This window comes from Ovis canadensis, chromosome 2 (genome assembly GCF_042477335.2).
Source record: "Ovis canadensis isolate MfBH-ARS-UI-01 breed Bighorn chromosome 2, ARS-UI_OviCan_v2, whole genome shotgun sequence".
Classification (NCBI taxonomy): Eukaryota; Metazoa; Chordata; class Mammalia; order Artiodactyla; family Bovidae; genus Ovis; species Ovis canadensis.
Genome location: NC_091246.1, coordinates 145,291,290 through 145,313,741, shown reverse-complemented (window position 1 = coordinate 145,313,741; position 22,452 = coordinate 145,291,290). Strand labels below are relative to the sequence as shown.

The 22,452-nt window shown below is 39.5% G+C and overlaps 2 protein-coding genes across 34 annotated transcripts in view; one reads left to right on the top strand and one right to left on the bottom strand.

Annotated features, from left to right (window-relative positions):
- FASTKD1 (FAST kinase domains 1) overlaps positions 1-14,254 on the bottom strand; it is a 34,790-nt gene extending 20,536 nt beyond the window's left edge. For 2 of the 4 annotated variants that reach the window (XM_069577241.1, XM_069577242.1), the window contains exons 1-5: positions 13,889-14,254; positions 11,798-12,317; positions 10,061-10,129; positions 3,588-3,713; positions 1,198-1,596 (exon numbers count right to left, since the gene is read on the bottom strand). In XM_069577241.1, the coding sequence (XP_069433342.1) occupies positions 1,198-1,596; positions 3,588-3,713; positions 10,061-10,129; positions 11,798-12,132 (929 nt within the window). In that variant the 5' untranslated portion in view covers positions 12,133-12,317; positions 13,889-14,254. Of the gene's footprint in view, positions 1-1,197; positions 1,597-3,587; positions 3,714-10,060; positions 10,130-11,797; positions 12,318-13,762 lie in introns of all 4 variants that reach the window. The other 2 variants (XM_069577243.1, XM_069577244.1) reach the window with 2 other exon arrangements.
- Positions 14,255-20,953: 6,699 nt separating this feature from the next.
- Positions 20,954-22,452, top strand: part of PPIG (peptidylprolyl isomerase G) — a 40,150-nt gene continuing 38,651 nt past the window's right edge. For 4 of the 30 annotated variants that reach the window (XM_069577255.1, XM_069577251.1, XM_069577273.1 and 1 more), the window contains exon 1: positions 21,201-21,533. The gene's annotated coding sequence lies outside the window, so the exon portion shown is untranslated. Of the gene's footprint in view, positions 21,123-21,192; positions 21,534-22,452 lie in introns of those variants that run through there. The other 26 variants (XM_069577248.1, XM_069577259.1, XM_069577277.1 and 23 more) reach the window with 18 other exon arrangements.

Sequence of the window (22,452 nt, the reverse complement as noted above, 5' to 3'; positions counted from 1 at the left end):
TGAAATCATCCAAAGTAGTGCAGTGATAAGTATATAAGTGTCTTTTAGAATAATTTAGAAGGCAAGTCCAAAATACGAAATCTGAAGAAAGCATGGCAAACTAATTCTCTATTCATCCTGGATAGTTCCACACCATCCTTTTCACTAACCTTATCAAGTATTTCAAACCCAGCTTCTCCCCATAGCTTTTCCCCAACCATTTTATCCACATTTTTCTCTCACTTTTCTGTCTGTCCACAGCAATTACCATCTATATCTATTTTTTAGTATACTCATAAACTATATTGACGTGTCATGGTATTTACATATTTCAATTACCTATTTCTATACTTCCAAGTGGAATAAAAATTTCCTGAAGTCAGAGACTGCCCTGTCTCTGCCCTGGCATAAAAGATTTTAACAGTACTTGGTGACAAGAAAAAACTGCCAATAAAAGTGTTTTAATACTCATCTTATTCCCATCTTGATCCAGTCTCTTAAAATGTACCCTTAAATTTCTTCATGTAATTTAGAAGACTCTCAAAAACTCTCTATGAAGTCTTTGCTAACAGAAACAAAGACATATACATATACCCAATATGTAATTCCTGGAACCCCTGCTTAACTGAATCGACTAATCACACTTAATCTGTTTGCTCATACCTACTAATCATGTATTAATTTAATATTTGCTCATCTTTACAGGGGCTTCCTTGGTGGCTCAGTGGTAAAAAAAACCCACCTGCCAATGCAGGAGACACAGGTTGAATCCCTGGGTCAGAGAGATCCCCTGGAGAAAGAAATGCAACCCACTCCAGTATTCTTGCTGGGGAAATCCCATGGACAGAGGAGCCTGGGGGGCTACAGACCATGGGGTCACAAAAGAGCGGGACACTACTTAGTAACTAAACCACCACAACCACCAAAGCCAGTCACGCAGCCTAAGAAGGGAGAAGAATAGCACTGATACGATGTTCTCCTTCAGCAGTGCTATGTTGACCCCCAAGGGATTACTGGCCCCCATTCAAAACACCTTAGGAGACTGAGTTTGAGATATAAGTTAGGATAACCAGAGAAAGATCAAGGAGCAGAGTACTCAGCTCCCTTCTACTTTTGAGTGGAGAGACTTTTCTGACTTCTAGAACTGCAAGGAGATCAATGCCTGAAGACTCCATATATTCTCAACAGGAAAAGTAAAGCACTTTTAGCTGAACTTACTGTTTCTTTTCTTCAGGTCCTGCCATGGGTCCCAACGCTACAAACAATTTTACACAGCTAGCAGGGTGGTCAAACAGAGGAATCATTTCTGTTAGCCTCTTCTTAGTCATTAAAATAAATTCAAAACTATGAAACTGTAGAGAGTAGTATAGACTAAGTATTTTACTGATGGAGTCCAAATCAAGATGGTTCATATTGCTCAAAAATACTTTATTACACCTTTCTAATAGTGGGTAATATCTATATCTAATATTTCGAAGAAACTGTACTATTCTTCTTGCAGTGTTGACCTGGGAAGAATCCATAGTGTCAAAAAGTAATTCTGCTTTGTTCACTAATTTCTCTTGAAAACGCTGTGATATTAAAGAAGATATGTTGACCATCAAAACAGACAAGGACCTGAAAGAGGAAGAAGATGCAAAAGGTTTACATTATCTAAGAATAATGAAAAATCCTAAGACTAAATGCTTAGAAACAGAAAGGAATTGATAAAAATACTACAGGCTTTATTTATACAACAAAACTTTTCTTTTAAATACTAGTGGAACTTGAATTCTGATCTCCTAGTAATCAAAAGCCTGTAGACAAAAAAACGGATTGAATAATAATTTTTGTTGAATGTGTATAATATCTTGTTCTATAGATAAATACTTTGAAGGGAAATATTTTAATGAAATTTACTCAGAAATCACTCTGTGCCAACAGCCAATTGAATGCAACACGGAAGGTCTCATTCTATAATTTCCAGAAGTAGACTTTGCTTTATTACTCCTTCCTCTGTATTCATAATCTACCAGTAAAAATACCGGCAAAATATTTCTCACTAATGAATGATTTCATATTTTTAATGTTTTATGCTATATTGATATTAATATATAACAGTAGGACAATATTGAACATGAGTATTTCTTTGCTCAATAAACACTTTTAAGAAACATAAATCAATCTTCTGGCACTGTAGAAGACACCAAAATTACAAAGGAGACATTTCTCCTTTCAGAAGGAGACAGTTCTTAAATACAAAAATCATAAAACTCTACATACAGGAATACACCTAATAATGAATAAGGAATGTAAAATGTAAAAGGTATGATGTAACAAACATGTGGGGATGATAATTAGAAAACATCTACAAAAAAGACATGAAAAATGTAAATCTAAAACGATCTCAACCATTCCACTATCTCAATTAATGGAACTATTTGAAGTTTTTTGTTTCAAAATTTCTTCAATCTTTCCAATCAAACAAATTATTTTTTAAAAGCCCAGTTGTATAATACTTCAGCTTCTCTAATCCAAATGTTTAATGTTAACATCAATTAACAGAAATTAGTAACCTAGTGTTGCTATTTAGTTTACTTGTAAACTTGGATATTATTTTTTTAATTGTAATTGCAATTTGGAGTGGGGAAGTACCCAAAGATTTCATTAGATTCTCAAATGGGTCTATAAGAATTTTTTAAAGTTAAAAAAATTTTACAGTGCTTTTTATTATCTCTGCTTTTATAAGCTACTTTCATGTGTGTGTGAAAATATATATAAAGTAAAATTTACCGTTTTAACATTTTTAAGTATACAGTTCAGTGGTATTAAACCACTCAACACATTGCTATACAACCATCACCATCATCCACTGCAGGACTTTTTCATCTTCTCAAACTAAAACTTCTTACCCATTAAATAGTAACTCCCCATTCTCCCCTCCTTCAACACCCGGCAACTACCACTCTACTTTGTTTCTATGAGTTTGACTACTCTAGGCACCTCATATAAAGGGGATTCATACAATATCTGTCCTTCTGTGTCTGGCTTATTTCACTGGCATAATGTCTTCAGGGTTTATACATGTTGTAGGATATATCAGGATTTCCTTCCTTTTCAAAGTTGAATGATACTCCACTGTGGGTATATACAAAATTTTGATTGTCCATTCATTTGCTGACAGACATTTAGGTTGTTTCCTCCCTTCAGCAAGTGTGACTAATGTTACTATGAACACTGGTGTAGGCTACAAACCAAACTATGCCCTCTCCCCACAAATTTATACGTTAAAGCCCCACTGGCAATGTGACTATATTTAGAGATAGGGCCTTTGGGGAGGTAATTTAAGGTTAAATGAGGTCGTAAGGATGGCAAGCAAACATGTTAGCTTGCAAGTAAGGAAAAATCACAGAGCTCAACAATGTTGTGTCATAGTTTACATATTTTATGTCTAATTCCCACAGCAACATTGCACAGTAGATACTACTTACTATTCCTGTTTTGTAGGTGAGAACCGTGAACTTGCAAGAGAATAAAGTCACATAGTTAGGAACTAGCAAGTCTAAGTGTGTGTGCACTCAAAGTCCAGAATCTTTCCACCACAACACAAAGCCCCTAAATAAACTTACCTTAAGTCCTGTATGTTTTCCAAGTTCCTATTTACAATATCAGCTATTTTTCCCATTAATGGACTATAATGTAAATGCTGATCTGCCAGGCAAGAGGAAAATTTTGACAGCACACTAACATCAAACCTATTAAAGGAAATATACAAAGAGGATCCTTACTATTTATTCTCACTTAAAACATAATATACAGTTATAAAATAGGCAAAATTTTAAAAAACTAATACATCACTAACATAAAATGAATTTTCTAAAATGTTATCTATTACTAAAAGTAACCCAAGCTAAGAGTTAAAAAGCCACATTCTTCTCAAAGATTTTAAAAAGGGGGGAGAAACACTCAAAGTTATTTGAATCATTTTACTTATTAATTTTTTCAGGTGACAGAACAATTTCAACTCAAGGTTCTATGTGAAAGTGAAAGTCGCTCAGTCGTGTCTGACTCTTTGCCACCCCATGGACTGTGGCCTGCCAGGCTCCTCTGTCCATGGGGATTCTCCAGAAAACAACAAAATTCTGTTAAGCAATTATCCTTCGATTAAAAATAAATAAAATTTTAAAAATCACCCATTAAAAGTTTTCTGCAAAAAACAAAAAAGAAATAAACAACTTTAAATAAAAGACATTGCTTTCTAGCACACACACAAAACAGAATACTGGAATGGGTAGCCATTCCCTTCTCCAGGGGATCTTCCCAACCCAGCAATGGAATCCAGGTCTCCCACATTGCAGGCGGATTCTTTACCATCTGAGCCACCAGGAAAGCCCATATTAACACATAAAACCAAAAATATTTTAAAAATAAATAAAACAACCTCTACTATAATCATGCTTGAAAAACTTGATTTTGTCTATAAGACAGATAAACCAATTTCTTCAACAAAAATGGCAAGACAAAAGAGCAGAAGGGAGAATTATTATAGATTTCTAAAGACTTTGAATTCACTTAAAGATAAGCATAAGGAATTTCACAGCAGCACGATATGTAATAGCAAAAAAAAAAAAAGCAACAATCTCAATCTCCATCAAGGGTATAATGAATAACTGCACATATTCCTAGAATTCCATACAGCAATAAAAAAGAATAGTGCAATATCACAGAAGAATCTTTAAAATACATTGAGTGAAAAAACTAGGTATAAGAGTTCTTACTATAGGATTTCATTTTGATAGAAAGAAAACTAATTTCTGGTGTTAGAAGTCAAGACAGTGGTTACTTTTGGGACAGAGAAGTGGGGAGTAACTGGAAGAGAGCACAAAAGGAACTTTGGGGAAACTAGTGATATTCTGTGTTTTGATCTTGGTGCTGTTACATAGAAGTATATGAGTTTTTTAAGTATGTGAAAATTTATCAAGATGTATACTTATGACTGGTATAACTATAAAAATTGGTATATTTTTACAATATTCTTTAATGAGTACTTACCAGAAAAAAAACAAAAGCAGAGAAAAACTTGAGACATGGCAACTAAACACAATGCGTCTACCATGTTTGGATAGTTATTTAAACAAACTGCCTTTAAAAAGACCTTTATAGAGCAGGCAAAGAAATTTGAACTCAGACAGTTATTAGGTGATAATAAGGAATAATTAATCATTTTTCTTAGGTATAATAATAGCATGGTGATTATACATACTTTTAAAAGAGTGCTTTTTGTCTCTCAGAAATACATACTAAGGTGTTTACTGGTAAAATTATACCACAATTTTAACTATACTGAAGGGTAGGGAGGGAACTGGAGAATATCCAGACAAAACAAGACTGCTGTATGTTGGTAATTATTGACACTGGTTGGTGGGTACATCAGAGAAGGCAATGACACCCCACTCCAGCACTCTTGCCTGGAAAATCCCAGGGACAGAGGAGCCTGGTAGGCTGCAGTCCATGGGGTCGCTAAGAGTCGGACACAACTGAGCGACTTCACTTTCACTTTTCACTTTCATGCATTGGAGAAGGAAATGGCAACCCACTCCAGTGTTCTTGCCTGGAGAATCCCAGGGACAGGGAGCCTGGAGGGCTGCCATCTATGGGGTCGCACAGAGTCGGACATGACTGAAGTGACTCAGCAGCAGCAGCAGCAGATGGGTACATAGGAGTTCATTATACTGATCTCTCTACCTCACCAAAGGACAAAGATTGTTTTCCTTACCCTCAACAAAAAGACAGTTTCAGGTAGAGAGAACGCAAACCTGGAGTTGCGAAGACAGATCGGTTTAGATAATGAGGTTAACTATAAACACCATTCAGTACATGGATATGAAATTTCTAAGCCCAGAGATTTGTTGAATCAGTCCAGTCGCTCAGTCGTGTCCAACTATTTGCAATCCCATGGACTGCAGCACAGCAGGCCTCCCTGTCCAGAACCAACTCCTGGAGTTGACTCAAACTCATGTCCGTTGAGTCGGTAATACCATCCAGCCATCTCATCCTCTGTCATCCCCTTCTCCTCCCACCTTCAATCTCTCCCAGCATCAGGGTCTTTTCAAATGAGTCAGCTCTTCACATCAGGTGGCCAAAGGATTGGAGTTTTAGCCTCAGCATCAGTCCTTCCAATGAACACCCAGGACTGATCTCCTTCAGGATGGACTAGTTGGATCTCCTTGCAGTCCAAGGGACTCTCAGGAGTCTTCTCCAACACCACAGTTCAAAAGTATCAATTCTTTGGCGCTTAGCCTACTTCACAGTCCAACGCTCACATCCACACATGACCACAGAAAAAACCATAGCCTTGACTAAATGGACCTTTGTTGACAAAGTAATGTCTCTGCTTTTGAATATGCTGTCTAGGTTGGTGATAACTCTCCTTCCAAGGAGTAAGCATCTTTTAATTTCATGGCTACAATCACCATCTGCAGTGATTTTGGAGCCCAGAAAAATAAAGTCAGCCACTGTTTCCACTGTTACCCCATCTATTTGCCATGAAGTGATAGGACTGGATGCCATGATCTTAGTTTTCTGAATGTGACTTCCCTGGTGGCTCAGATGGTAAAGCATCTGTCTACAATGCAGGAGACCCGGGTTCAATCCCTGGGTTGGGAAGATCCCCTGGAGAAGGAAATGGCAATCCACTCCAGTACTATTGCCTGGAAAATATCATGGACAGAGGAGCCTGGAAGGCTACAGTCCATGGGGTCGCAAAGAGTCGGACATGACTGAGCGACTTCACTTCACTCACTCACTTAAGCCAACTTTTTCACTCTCCTCTTTCACTTTCATCAAGAGGCTCTTTAGTTCCTCTTCACTTTCTGCCATAAGGGTAGTGTCATCTGCATATCTGTGGTTACTGATATTTCTCCTGGCAATCTTGATTCCAGCATGTGCTTCACCATGCCCAGTGTTTCTCATGATGGACTCTGCATACATATAAGTTAAATAAGTAGGGTGACAATATATAGCCTTGACGTGCTCATTTCCTGATTTGGAACCAGTCTATTGTTCCATGTCCAGTTCTAACTGTTGCTTCCTGACCTGCATACAGATTTCTCAAGAGGCAGGTCAGGTGGTCTGGTATTTCCATCACTTGAACAATTTTCCACAGTTTATTGTGATCCACACAGTCAAAGGCTTTGGCATAGTCAATAAAGCAGAAATAGATGTTTTTCTAGAACTCTCTTGCTTTTTCCATGATCCAGCGGATGTTGGCAATTTGATCTCTGGTTCCTCTGCCTTTTCTAAATCCAGCTTGAATATCTGGAAGTTCACGGTTCACATATTGCTGAAGCCTGGCTTGGAGAATTTTGAGCATTACTTTACTAGCATGTGAGATGAGTGCAATTGTGTGGTAGTTTGAGCATTCTTTTGCATTGCCTTTCTTTGGGATTGGAATGAAAACGGACCTTTTCCAGTCCTGTGGCCACTGCTGAGTTTTCCAAATTTGCTGGCATATTGAGTGCAGCACTTTCACAGCATCATCTTTCAGGATTTGAAACAGCTCAACTGGAATTCCATCACCTCCACTAGCTTTGTTTGTAGCGATGCTTCCTAAGGCCCACTTGACTTCACATTCCAGGATGTCTGGCTCTAGGTGAGTGACCATACCATCATGATTATCTGAGTCGTGAAGATCTTTTTTGTATAGTTCTTCTGTGTATTCTTGTCACTTCTTCTTAAAATCTTCTGCTTCTGTTAGTTCCATTCCATTTCTGTCTTTTATTGAGCCCATCTTTGCATGAAATGTTCCCTTGGTAGCTCTAATTTTCTTGAAGAGATCTCTAGTCTTTCCCATTCTATTCCTTTCCTCTATTTCTTTGCACTGATCACTGAGGAAGGCTTTCTTATCTCTCCTTGCTATTCTTTGGAACTCTGCATTCAAATGGGTATATCTTTCCTTTTCTCCTTTGCTTTTTGCTTCTTTCTTTTCACAGCTATTTGTAAGGCCTCCTCAGACAGCCATTTTGCTTTGGGTAGCTTGCAATCTGTTGGGTCCCTTGTTTAACTCAGCTCACACAACAAAAGCCTACAGAGCTCACCCTGCAGTCATGTACAACTACAACTGTAAGAATTTATCATTGTTTATGCTTTAAAAAGCAATATACTAAAAAAGAATAATGAGGATGACTGGTCCTCTCATCTACAAATAGTTACTGCTTCTTATCTTAGGCAATCCCTTCTCTTCTGCCCTAAGTTACTATTTGGTTTAGAGGGAGTGTTGTTCTGTGGTTTCTAAAAGCTCCTGTCTCTTTCCCACCTTGATTTTTCTTTCATCACTAATATTTGTTTTATCCCACTAATAATGGACCATGGCTACCCAGAACCCTTAAGTTTAAAAATTCTAAGTTTTCAGAAATCACCAAAATGCCCTCTGGTACAGCTAAGAGCCCTCAGCTGTTTTATAAATGGAGAGCTTTTCATGTATTCTTTTATTATTTTTTATATACTCTTATAAAATATAAATAGTATAGTACAGAATACAATAAGCTTCTCTGTACTCCAAATTTTCTAAATTTTCTGGCAAATTAAAAAGCAGAGACATTACTTTGCCAACTAAGATCTATCTAGTCAAAGCTATGGTTTTTCCAGTAATCATGTATGGATGTGAGAGCTGGACTATAAAGAAAGCTGAGCACCAAAGAATTGATGATTTTGAACTGTGGTGTTGGAGAAGACCCTTGAGAGGCCCTTGGCCTACAAGGAGATCCAACCAGTCCATCCTAAGGAAGTCAGTCCTGAATATTCATTGGAAGGACTAATGCTGAAGCTGAAACTCCAGTACTCTGGCCACCTGATGCAAAGAACTGACTCATTGGAAAAGACCCTGATGCTGGGAAAGATTGAAGGTGGGAGGAAAAGGGGACAACAGAGAATGAGATGGTTGGATGGCATCACCAACTTGATGGGCATGAGTCTGAGCAAGCTTCGGGAGTTGGTGATGGACAGGGAAGCCTGCTGTCCTGCAGTCCATGGGGTCACAGAGTTAGACATGACTCAGCAACTGAACTGAACTGAACTCATAATACTCTGAATAAATTTCATATTTTTCTACATATTTTTAAATTAAATTTTTTCTCTTTTTTTTCTATTTTAATTTTTTTACAAACACTGTGTCGAGGGCAGACTCGCAGCAGGGAGCTGCTCTGCTATGTAGGAAACCCCGACCCAGAAGCAAATTGCCTATGAATGCTTTAGCACCAGGTTCCCCACAAACGGACGAGCAGGCAGCCAACTTTCTGGCATTCCCTGTTTTAGATGATCATTGATTATGGAAGTATGCTAAAGATATAGCTATGTGTAGAGTAGGAAAGATATCTAAATTGATACTATTCACAGTAGTGGACCTGAAATATTCTAAGATACCTATGAGCTCTGTTCATTGCATCTTCATAAAAATGAAGTGATAGGCAAGTACCTACAGACGTTGTTAAACAGTAAAATCTTTCTTTCTCATAAACTCATTCTTCTTTCTCTTTTTATGAACATCTAGGGATTTTACTGAGAGCCTATCACTCAGAATTTTTTCCTTCTGAAGCAAAATTCTTTCAGAAAAGAAAGTTTAAAAAGCATAGCCTAAGAATAGCAGTGACTTTAGCTTAACTATATTTTGATTAATTATATATGTTTAAAAGCACCTACATTCTGCAGCCTTAAGGAATATCTGAAATACTTTCTTTCTCTTATGGAAAAAAACACATTCCCCGTTCTTTTCCTACAAGATTTCACTGTGCTAGAAAAATACACCTTAACACAATCAAAAAACCCTAAAACTAAACTGAACTTAAGTATATTTTTTTCTTTTTAAAAATTTTTTGGCCACATCACGCATCATGCAGGATCTTAGTTCCCCGAAAAGGGATCAAATCCGTGCTCCCTGCGGTGGAAGCGCAGTATTAACCACGGGACCACCAGGGAAGTTCTTAAATACATTTCAATAAAGCTTGATAGTTAGGCAGCAGCTCCCTATTCCTCCCCTACAAGATTTCACTGTGCTAATCCTGAAAAGAATAACCCTGATCTTAGCTGAAGAACCCAGAGTACTTGCCTTTCCAATCTTCTCCATGCTTCTGTAACGAGTGCTTCAACTAGTGAGTCATGGGCCTCAATACCAAACCTCAAGAAAATCAAGAGAAAATAATTTTCCACATAGAAACATTTTAAAATTATTAAAAGCACATATGCAGTAAGATTATAATGCAAAAGTGAACCTCAAGTTACTACATTCTTACACAGTCAACCCTTATTTCTAGTCTGGTCCCATTTCAGTATTCTGATTCCTCAGCACTACCTAATAAACACCTATACTTTATCCCATGCCCTCCTCATCCTTTTATCTGTAACATTTCAATGCCGTCCACTGAACAATGAAAATGTTCAATGAAATGTTTTATCTTAAAAGTACATCTAACATGTACTACTTTGCTCTGATTACAAAAATATTTTTAAAAGAGAAAGTTTGTAAAATAAAGAGAAACTTCAATTGGGTAATAGAAATAATCTATAACTCTGCTACTCACAAATACTCACCATCATTAATTTGGAGCATTTCTTTTCAGTTCTTTCTCTACACACTTAATGAAATATATGTATTTTTTTCACATGTTTGTATCTTGCCTCTTTTAGTAAGTTAACACTATATTGTGGACATTCACCCATTATCTTTGCATATACTTCAAAACATAATTTTTAATGGTTGTATACTATTAATTATGTGAAATAATATCATTTAAACATTTACCTACTTACTACTACTACTAAGTCGCTTCAGTCATGTCCGACTCTGTGCGACCCCATAGATGGCAGCCCACCAGGCTCCCCCCCATCCCTGGGATTCTCCAGGCAAGAACACTGGAGTGAGTTGCCATTTCCTTCTCCAGATAACTAGGATCTTAGTTTTTCAATATTATAAACAACGCTGGAATGAATAACCATGTATAGGAATCTTAACTTGTATTTTAGATTACTTTCTTAGGATAAATCTTAGAAACAAAATTATTTTGTTTATAGGTATATCACTATAAACAGTATTATCACTGATATAAAAGGTATACCATTCTTTTTTAGTCTAACCCTACCCCCCAAAATAAGAAAAACCTTAAGCCCCTTTCTGTATACACTGATCCCTAATAAAAACAACTATATCTCTGCTCTGTGTGGCGCTGACATCTATAGCTACTTAGGCAACTATTTAACTTCAATAATTTCCACCAATGAGACTAATAAACAGATTAATTTTAACTTTTTTGCTCTTTTTTCCTTCGTACAGCTGCTGAATTCCTCTCCAAATAATGTAAAATTTCTCTTTTTTTAAAATTTGTTCCCAGCTTTATTGATGTATGATTAACAAATATTGTATATATTTAGGTTGTACAGCATAATATTTTGTTGTTTTTTTTTAAAGAAAACATGATTTTAAACATTCATATCTTATTCATTTCGAAATGTCAGAGTTCTCGGTCAGACTTGAAAACACTTCAAAAACAAGTCTTTGGCAACCTCCAAATTATTCTTGGTGACCTTAATAACCCTCTGGCCATAGTCTTGGGATAGAGGGCATATAAAAAGTCACCTTCAGTATTAAGTTTTGATACACATATACACAGTGGAATGATTACTGTAATCGAAGAATATCTGCCAAGTATCTTTAAAATATTAGATGATAAGGAAAACTATTTTAAGGGAAAAAACCACATTGCTTTTCCTTTCAAAGAGATTTGTATAAAGTTAAAATATAAAAATAAACTATAATCATTTCTATAAAACCTAAAAGCACATTACTTACTGTTGTATGATGTATAACACATTCACCAAGGTACTGTCGCTCATGAATCCCATTTTAGTTGTAGCTAAATTACAAAGAGTAAGAAATTGGGGATGGTTTCTGACACAGTCCACATTTTTTACTGAGCTGGTCTTCTGCTTTTGAAACTGCCAAAGCATATTGAGTGCACATCCCACTTGCTTTTCTGAAAGTAGGGATTTGTTTTTTTCAATAAGACCGAATATTTGCTCTTCATCTGTACAGTTATTCATCTGACTAATTAATGGCTCAAAACTAAAGGGTCGAAAGTGAAACACTCTCCAGGAGAATGGACGAATAGCTCTTAGGCAAAGCATATTGTAAATAATGAATCTAGGGAAAAAAAACTATCTTTTCATTTACATCACAAATTTTCTTAGGTAAAGAAAACCATTTGCAATTAGTAGTCAGGTGCAATGTGCTGGTATAAAAATAACTGTTTTTCCTTCATGTATTTTGCTTCCATTATGATGACTCCAAATCCCATTTCAATATGCAGCTTCTGTAAAGAAATTGGTTTAACATGGTCATACTTATGTTATTAATACCAAATTAATTCCAAAATTCTCATTACAAGAACAACTTTTTTTCTGAAATAACTATAGATTTTGTTCTTAGCCCGACCCAGAGAGCAGGATTTGATCCAAAGCGACATGTCCAGGAAAAGGGGTTTCTTTCTGCATTTCATCTAAAAAAATGTTAAGTCTGGACTTCCCTGGTGGTCCAGTGCTTAAGAGTCAACCTGCCAATACAGGGGACACAGGTTTGATCCCTGGTCAGGTACGATTCTGTATGCTGCGGAGCAACTAAGCCCTTGCACCACAGCTACTAAAATCTACAGCCTGTGCTCCTCAACAAGAGAAGCCATTGCAATGAGAAGCCCCTGCTTGCTACAACTAGAAAAAGCCCATGCACAGCAAGAAAGGCTCAACACAGCTAAAAATAATGTTAAATCTGACACATAGTTTTCAAATTTGACTATAAAACCAGATGGGGTTGGGGGACCCAAACCAAACTCTTTGCAATAAATAAATATACTGCCTTTATAGTTTTTACAAAAAGTAGCCATTAATTCATAGCAACAATTTTTCAAATTTTTTTTCAGAAGGATAGTCTCTGGTATATTTAATTCCAAGATAATTTCTTGCTTCTTTCTCCTTGTACTCTAAAAGCATCCGAACAATTTAATCACTATATTGGCCTTAGGTAGGTTTTAAGCAATAAACGAAATGATTAGAGCCCAATCAGGAAATATGAAGAAATCAAGTAATGTATCAGGGTGTGGTGAAGCAACATGGAAACCAAAGATTATTATGAAACAGAATAATTTGTTTTAAAGTATGTCTAAATTTCTAGTTGAGAAACAATGGTTAGAAAAGCTGGGACTAAAACCATATTATCTAACACTTCTACAACAGTTTACAACGGACTTTTAAAGTATTATCCCAATAAATTCTCTCAACCTGCCAGAGAGATACTATTCATTTGAATTTTACAGATAAAACCTACTTTCATAAAGATTAAAAATCTACTCTAGTACTAATGAAGTTGGGACTACCACGTAGTTCTTTCACTCTTTCAACCTGAACATCCTCATTACATGAACAAACCAGTGTTAAAAGTATGCCTCAAAATCCTGTCTATCGCTACGCCAAGCTGTCTGCACGCTACTCTGTGGCAATCTGCACTGAATCCTGACCCAGCCTGACTTGCGACACACACATACACAAAAATCCCCGCACAAAGCAAAGATATCAAAGCAAAGATATCTTCAAGAATCTCCTGCCTGTCTACAGCTGAAAGAGGAAGTAGTTCACGGCTTAGAACACCAGTGACAAGTCTAACCGATCTTGGGAAACTGACTCTACCAAAGGCGGGATCTCGGGACTATAGAGATAGGCACCCGCCGCGAACAGGTATAGTGCAGGGTATATAGTGCAGCAGCACCCTTTGAAAATGGCAGGCATCCTCGGCGCTTGGCACACAGTGGCGCTGAACGAATGTGGTCTCCTGGTCCCGCAGGAGGAGAGCTCAGCCCTGCCCTAGTCCTCCGCGCTACAGGAAATACAATACCTGGAAGGAAGCCTCAGAACTCTGCACCCCGGAACCGAAACGTGCGGGGAAAAGAAGAAAACCTATCGCCGTCACCCGATCCTGATTTTCGGGCAAATTCTTTCCTCAACGCCAGGGAACTTTTCTGGAGAATCGCGGGGAAAGCTGGTTAGGAGGGCTGAGAACTCATGGCTATTCCTGGTCCCCTAGTATGGGACGCAACAGGCTTGGTTATGTCACTCACGCCTCCCTTCTATCCCAGACCTTTCTTATGGTGGTGTCCTTTTCAAAATCCGGAAAAAAGGCCGAGGGAGCCCAGCGTGCAAAACCAAAAGCACGCACTACATGCCCCAGGGGACCTCGCGGCGAGAGTCGTGGAATACACGTGGCATACGTATTTTGGGGGGAATTCTGGGTATTGTAGTTCCTCATTGAGAGAGACTTGGGTAGCACGTCTTCAGTTCAGTTCAGTTCAGTCGCTCAGTCGTGTCCGACGCTTTGCGACTCCATGAATTGCAGCACGCCAGGCCTCCCTGTCCATCACCAACTCCCGGAGTTCACTCAGACTCACGTCCATCGAGTCCGTGATGCCATCCAGCCATCTCATCCTCTGTCGTCCCCTTCTCCTCCTGCCCCCAATCCCTCCCAGCATCAGGGTCTTTTCCAATGAGTCAACTCTTCGCATGAGGTGGCCAAAGTGTTGGAGTTTCAGCCTCAGCATCAGTCCTTCTAATGAACACCCAGGACTGATCTCCTTCAGGATGGACTGGTTGGATTTCCTTGCAGTCCAAGGGACTCGCAAGAGTCTTCTCCAGCACCACAGTTCAAAAAGCATGTCTTACACCATTGTAATTATAGGTCCTCGTTGTTCAGTCGCTAAGTCGTGGGGGACTCTGTTGTGACTGCATGGACTATAATCCACCAGGCTCCTATGGCCATGGGATGGATTTCCCAGGCAAAAATACTGGACTGGGATGCCATTTCCTCAGGGGCTTTTTCTGACCGAGGGATGGAACCCACGTGTCCTGCACTGGCTGGTGGATTCTTTACCACTGAGCCACCAGGGAAGCCTTTAGGGTACTTGTTTCTCAACTATAATAGGTTTTCTCCCAGTCCATGAAACACTGATATTTTTATAACATACAACATAAATGAATATTTAGAAAAGTGAAATCTGAAAACTTAAATGTGGAAAAGACATGTGCAGATTTTTATTTCTTATATTCAACATGTATGGAATAGCTTCTCCGATGGAATAGCTATGGAATGACTATAAAAGCATCAAAACTTCTCTCCATTTCTGCACTGTGTCATGGCAGACAGGTCCCAGTTCTAGACCACAATTTTTTTAACAGCTTTATTGAGAAATTATTTACACACCATACAATTCACCCATTCACAGGGTAAAATTCAGTGACTTTTTGTAATTCAGAGTTGTGGAACATCACCACAATCAATTTTTGCCCTTGTGTTATCTTGTGGAAGTTTAATAGGGATGCTCTAGATTGGCTAGTATGAGGAATTTACTGGGCATCTTAATAAATTTTATCTAGAAGGCAGAAAGAATGAAGCTAAGTTAAAGCTGGGATTGGTAAAGAAGCAGCTGTCACCCCTACTGGCCACAATAGGTGGATGTTTGGTCATTTTTCTTGGTTTGGACAATACTGTTTTTTGTCTAAGTTCAGGTATGATTATGGTATGGTCTTGTTTTGCTCCTGATGCATGAGTCAGAAAGTGGCCTTGTTTCATGTTGGTATTCTGTGCAATTGTTATGTTCAGCAGAAATACCAAGGCTAAGCTATGAGTGCCAGACCAGCTCCCGGAAACAATAGGCCTGAATGATAGTGACAGTCTTCTTTATGGTCCAACTCTCACATCCATACATGACTACTGGAAAAACCATAGCTTTGATTATATGAACCTTTGTTGACAAAGTGATGTCTCTGCTTTTTAATACACTGTTTAGGTTTGTCATAGCTTATCTTCCAAGCAGCAAGCATCTTTTAATTTTGTGGCTGCGGTCACCATCTGCAGTGATTTTGGAGCCCAAGAAAATAAAATCTGTCACTGTTTCCACTTCTCAATTTGTCACGAAGTGATGGTACTGGATGCCAGGATCTTAGTTTTTGTAATGTTTTCCTGATGGCTGAAACTCAAGGCAATACACTCTAATCTAATCATGCAATGTCAAGGCCCTGGAGTATGTTGGAATTACATATAGGGAACATAAGGTCCTGACTGACTATATGGAGGAGAGTTGCCCTTTGATCTGGTCCACTCACCAGACCTATTATTTAAGAGAGAAATAAGTCCTTTGTTTCTTAAGCCACCATATTGTTGGAGGTAATACTTCCTTTTACTTGCAAGACGTTCCTTCTTAGAACAATAAATCATGTCAAATTTATTTAGGAAAGTTTTCGATTTCAAAGACCATTGAACTTTCAACATGTTTGGGACCCAGCAAAGCACACCAGTTTTTCATTCATTCAAGTAAGGACATCTGGATAAAGAAAGCAACTACCACAGTCTAAGAAAAGATGTGGGTTATGGGATTTTAGTTCCCTGACCAGGGATTGAACCCAGGGTCCCAGTAGTGACAGTGCTAGAGTCCTAACCACTGGATCACCAGGGAATTTCCCCCCAAAACAACTCTTCTTGAGAAAATAATAGTGAAAACTTTGTCATAGTTCACCACCAGCCACCAGTCTTTGAACTGACATTTGTAAAGCTGTTTCAAGACTTCTTTCAGGAATCCTCTAAAATGTGACCATTTATAATGGATACTATGTCTAAGTACTTCTTAATACTTTACTATTAAATAATTCTTCAGTGACTTCATATAAAAGTCTGTCTCTCTAAGAAAAAAGTATATCCTGGAACAAACTAGTAATACTACCTTTGTACACCTCAAAATGTTAACTATGGTATAATCTGTACCATATCCTCAAAGATTGTGTCTAACTAAATGGATGAGAAAGAGGGAAACTACACCAATGTCACAGCAATGTTACACATTACCTCTACAAGTAGAAATCTAAGAAATGAATCTGTATATCACAGTTAAATAAAAGTAGATTCTAAGGAATCTGAATTAGCAAAAATCAAATCAATGCTTACAAAAATCTATCTCAATATAGTGCTCACTATAAATTAGAATTTTAAAGGTACTAAAGAATTGCCCTCCTCACTGATGTGTGAACTCACATAACCTCTAAATCGTTTGAAGATGAGTATGACGCTGCTGCTGCTGCTGTTGCTAAGTTGCTTCAGTCGTGTCCGACTCGGTGCGACCCCATAGATGGGGGCCCACCAGGCTCCCCCATCCCTGGGATTCTCCAGGCAAGAACACTGAAGTGGGTTGCCATTTCCTTCTCCGATGCATGAAAGTGAAAAGTGAAAGTGAAGTCTCTCAATCGTGTCCGACTCCTAGCGGCCCCATGGACTGCAGCCCACCAGGTTCCTCTGTCCATGGGATTTTCCAGGCAAGAGTACTGGAGTGGGATGCCATTGCCTTCTCCGGAGTATGACGCTACTTTCCTGCAATGAAAGCAATGGCTTAAAGTGGCCAGGATTGTCCTCTCAGTTTTATAGCTAATAAAACTGGTGAAGACCCTTAAGTGTACCTACCACACGCTCAGCTGTTGTTGATAATTACTAATTTACCAAAGATAAAGGGGTGAAAATTTAAAATAATTGTAACTTTCTTTTCATAAAATAATAAAATCTAAGTCCTCTGTTTCCTTTTGTTTGTTTGTACAGAAAACACAGATTTATTGTAAGGAATTGGCTTACAATTGTGGGGGCTGGAAAGTCTGAAATCTGTAGGGTGGGTGAGCAGGCTCTAAGTGCACGTAAGAGTTGATATGGCAGTCTCGAGTTTGAAATCAACACAGCAGGCCAAGCATGTTGGAAACCCAGGCAAAGTTTCTATAATGCCATCTTAAGGCATAACGCTTTCTTCCTTAGGAAATCTCCGCCTCTGCTCTCAAGGCCTTAAGCTGATTGGATGAGCCCCACCCAGCTTTACTTTAAGTCTTGGAATTGTAAATGTTTACCACATCTAAAATATACCTTGGGAAACACATCTAGACTATCTGACCAAATAACTGGGTACCATATCCTAGCCAAGTTGATACATAACACTAACCATCACAAGGGGGCTGTTTTCTTTAAAACACATGGCATATCTTCACGATGACTGCCCTCAAATCCCCTGAATATCAGGGGGGATTATTATAATTCTAACAATCTTATTATCAAATTCAGACTCAAACTGAAGAAAATAGGGAAAACCTAGACCATTCAGGTATGACCTAAATCAAATCCCTTATGATTATACAGTGGAAGTGAGAAATAGATTTAAGGGCCTAGATCTGATAGATAGAGTGCCTGGTGAACTATGGAATGAGGTTTGTGACATTGTACAGGAGTCAGAGATCAAGACCATCCCCATGGAAAAGAAATGCAAAAAAGCAAAATGGCTGTCTGGGGAGGGCTTACAAATAGCTGTGAAAAGAAGACAGGCAAAAAGCAAAGGAGAAAAGGAAAGATATAAGCATCTGAATGCAGAGTTCCAAAGAATAGCAAGAAGAGATAAGAAAGCCTTCTTCAGCGATCAATGCAAAGAAATAGAGGAAAAGAACAGAATGGGAAAGACTAGAGATCTCTTCAAGAAAATTCAAGATACCAAGGGAACATTTCATGCAAAGATGGGCTCGATAAAGGAGGAAATTGTATGGGCCTAACAGAAGCAGAAGATATTAAAAAGACTTGGCAAGAATACACAGAAGAACTGTATAAAAAAGATCTTCACGACCCAGATAATCATGATGATGTGATCACTAGTCTAGAGCCAGACATCCTGGAATGTGAAGTCAAGTGGGCCTTAGAAAGCATCACTATGAACAAAGCTAGTGGAGGTGATGAAATTCCTATTGAGCTGTTTCAAATCCTGAAAGATGATGCTGTGAAAGTGCTTCACTCAATATGCCAGCAAAGTTGGAAAACTCAGCAGTGGCCACAGGACTGGAAAAGGTCAGTTTTCATTCCAGTTCCAAAGAAAGGCAATGCAAAAGAATGCTCAAACTACCACACAATTGCACTCATGTCACACGCTAGGAAAGTAATGCTCAAAATTCTCCAAGCCTGGCTTCAGCAATACATGAACCATGAACTCCCTGATGTTCAAGCTGGTTTTAGAAAAGGCAGAGGAACCAGAGATCAAATTGCCAACATCCGCTGGATCATCGAAAAAGTAAGAGAGTTCCAGAAACACATCTATTTCTGCTTTATTGACTATGCCAAAGCCTTTGACTGTGTGGATCACAAGAAACTGTGGAAAATTCTTTAAGAGATGGGAATACCAGACCACCTAACCTGCTGGATCATCGAAAAAGTAAGAGAGTTCCAGAAACACATCTATTTCTGCTTTATTGACTATGCCAAAGCCTTTGACTGTGTGGATCACAAGAAACTGTGGAAAATTCTTTAAGAGATGGGAATACCAGACCACCTAACCTGCCTCTTGAGAAATCTGTATGCAGGTCAGGAAGCAACAGTTAGAACTGGACATGGAACAACAGACTGGTTCCAAATAGGAAAAGGAGTACGTCAAGGCTGTATATTGTCACCCTGCTTATTTAACTTCTATGCAGAGTACATCATGAGAAACGCTGGACTGGAAGAAGGACAAGCTGGAATCAAGATTGCTGGGAGAAATATCAATAACCTCAGATATACAGATGGCACCACCCTTATGGCAGAAAGTGAAGAGGAACTAAAAAAACCTCTTGATGAAAGTGAAAAAGGAGAGTGAAAAAGTTGGCTTAAAGCTCAACATTCAGAAAATGAAGATCATGGCATCCGGTCCCATCAGTTCATGGGAAATAGATGGGGAAACAGTGGAAACAGTGTCAGACTTTATATTTTTGGGCTCCAAAATCACTGCAGATGGTGACTGCAGCCATGAAATTAAAAGACGCTTACTCCTTGGAAGAAAAGTTATGACCAACCTAGAAAGCATATTGAAAAGTAGAGACATTACTTTGCCCACTAAGGTCTCTCTAGTCAAGGCTATGGTTTTTCCTGTGGTCATGTATAGATGTGGGAGTTGGACTGTGAAGAAGGCTGAGCGCTGAAGAATTGATGTTTTTGAACTGTGGTGTTGGAGAAGACTCTTGAGAGTCCCTTGGACTGCAAGGAGATCCAACCAGTCCATTCTGAAGGAGATCAACCCTGGGATTTCTTTGGAAGGAATGATGCTAAAGCTGAAGCTCCAGTACTTTGGCCACCTCATGAGAAGAGCTGACTCATTGGAAAAGACTCTGATGCTGGGAGGGATTGGGGGCAGGAAGAGAAGGGGACGACCGAGGATGAGATGGCTGGATGGCATCACTGACTCGATGGACGTGAGTCTGAGTGAACTCCGGGAGATGGTGATGGACAGGGAGGCCTGGCATGCTGCGATTCATGGGGTCGCAAAGATTCGGAGACAACTGAGCGACTGAACTGAACTGAACAATCTAGGAACACTTAACCTCTTGAAACAATTAAATAGCAACATATGTCCTAAATAGTTTTCTCCCCAGAAAGCACTGGATTTGTAGTCAAAGCCTTACTTTAGTATTTAGGAACAATGTATTTGGGAACGCACTTATCTTCCTTGAGCCTCAATTTCTTTATCTTTGAAACAAGGATAATAACATATCATGGGGTTGCTGAGAATATTTTTGAAAGACAACAAAGGGCGTCAATGTCCTCTATAATTTCCTTCTTTCCTCAAATAGCACTTGTTCATTTCTTTTCCTTTTTTTTTAATGTGTGTCACAGCATTAACTAGAAGCTGACCTGGGAAGCTCTTTGAAAGTAGGGTCTCCTTCCAAAATCCTGGCAGAAGCTCAATCAATGTTTATTAAGTGAAGCACTTCCATTTCACGAAAGACTTGGCATTCTAACGGTTACATACGCTGTCAATCAACTTACACAGAAACCACTAAGCTACCTATGGGCCAGGCATTTAACTCGCTCCAAAATCCTAGAACTCCAGAGACGGCGAGGTAACGCAAGCAAAGGATCACCAGAAGACGCGGGCCACCGAGCAGTGACGTATTTCCGGCGCGACGTTTCCCCTCCACGCCGGGACTGGGTTGTGGGGGGAGGGAGTCGGTTAGTGGTCTTTAGCGCCTTTTCTGGCGGCGGTAGATTTGAAGCGCTTTAAAGGACCGGACCCCGGGAAGAGGAGACTGGACTGGTGCAGGTAGGTGGCGCAGAGCCTGTGTTGTTTCGGTAACGTCCTTTGCAGCAGTGCCGGGGTGCGAGAGCGGGAAGGGCCCTAGAAGAGGGGCGGAGCCGACGCGATAGGCCCAGACCGACTTAACCGTCTTCCTCTCAAGATATTGGGGCTGCCCGATCCCAGAGCGGCCCCCGAGGATCGTGGCGCTAGCTTTGCAGCAGGTGCTGCTGGAGAGGGGTTCCAGCCGTGCCTTCCGGACCTGGAAAATGGCCCTCCCCCTCCCAGCCCCCGCCCTCCCTTCTCGGGCGCACACCTCCCTCCCTGACGCATTTTGCCGCACAAGCTGTAATATGGCGGCAGCGACGGTGGCCTGAACTCCAGGGAGCTTGGGTGATTTTGATGCTTCAAAATCGTAAGACCGAGCACGAGTGCGGGGTAGGTGGGAGGATAGGTGGGGAAACGGGACGCGTTACCTGCCATCCTGTCACATTAGGGGTGGAGAGTGGCAGGCAAGGAGCCTGGATCTCAGGGGTTAAGATTAGAACGAAGACAGGCTTTCCCCTGCTCAGACCTTTTCCTCTCATAGCGACTGTCTTGCGTAGTGTAGTGGCACAGGCCACTTAGTTCTCCCCAAACTCCAGTCCAGGCTCTTCCCTTCTTATCCCAGAACTGACTCCAAGTTCTCCCACGTTTCCGAAGAACTGTGAGCAGCGCAGGCCTTTTAGGAGGGATTACTCTTGGAGGAAGGTGATGGCTTCGGAATTCCAAATGCTTTGCGGGAAGTGTGCGAATTTGGCTAGTCTTTAGTCTTTTAAGGCGCTGAATCGAGGTCTGCAGGAATGGGAAACTCTTAGTCGTTTTAAAAATGTTATAAAAGCACCATTTTGTGCATTGATTTTCATTTCTTCCCACAATAGTACTTTATGCAGGACCAAGTGTTTGCAATAGTGGTCAGAAATGCGTCCAAGGAACAATTAAATGTTGTGGAAATTAGGGGGTACGGTTAATTTTCAGTAGTCAAAACCAGATTAAAAAAAAAGTGAGTCTGTGTTTTACCGTTTGGCAAAGAATGGCCGGTTTGTACAGATGATGGAGAGGGGGTGTGTAAACAGTTTTGAAATCGCGGTATAAAATCCAGAAAAGGCACCGACATCTAGAATGGCTATTTCTCTAATTCATGTTTTTTATGTATGCGAAAATTTACCCGTTTTATCACTCCTTTTTTTTAGTTTAATCATTTAAGGTGGGATCTTTTCTGTAAGGAATTACATACATCTGTTTTAAACAGAGGTCTCTTTACCTTAACATTTTCTTTATGATTCAGGAGTATTGGTGTCCTGAGATCCTAATGGCG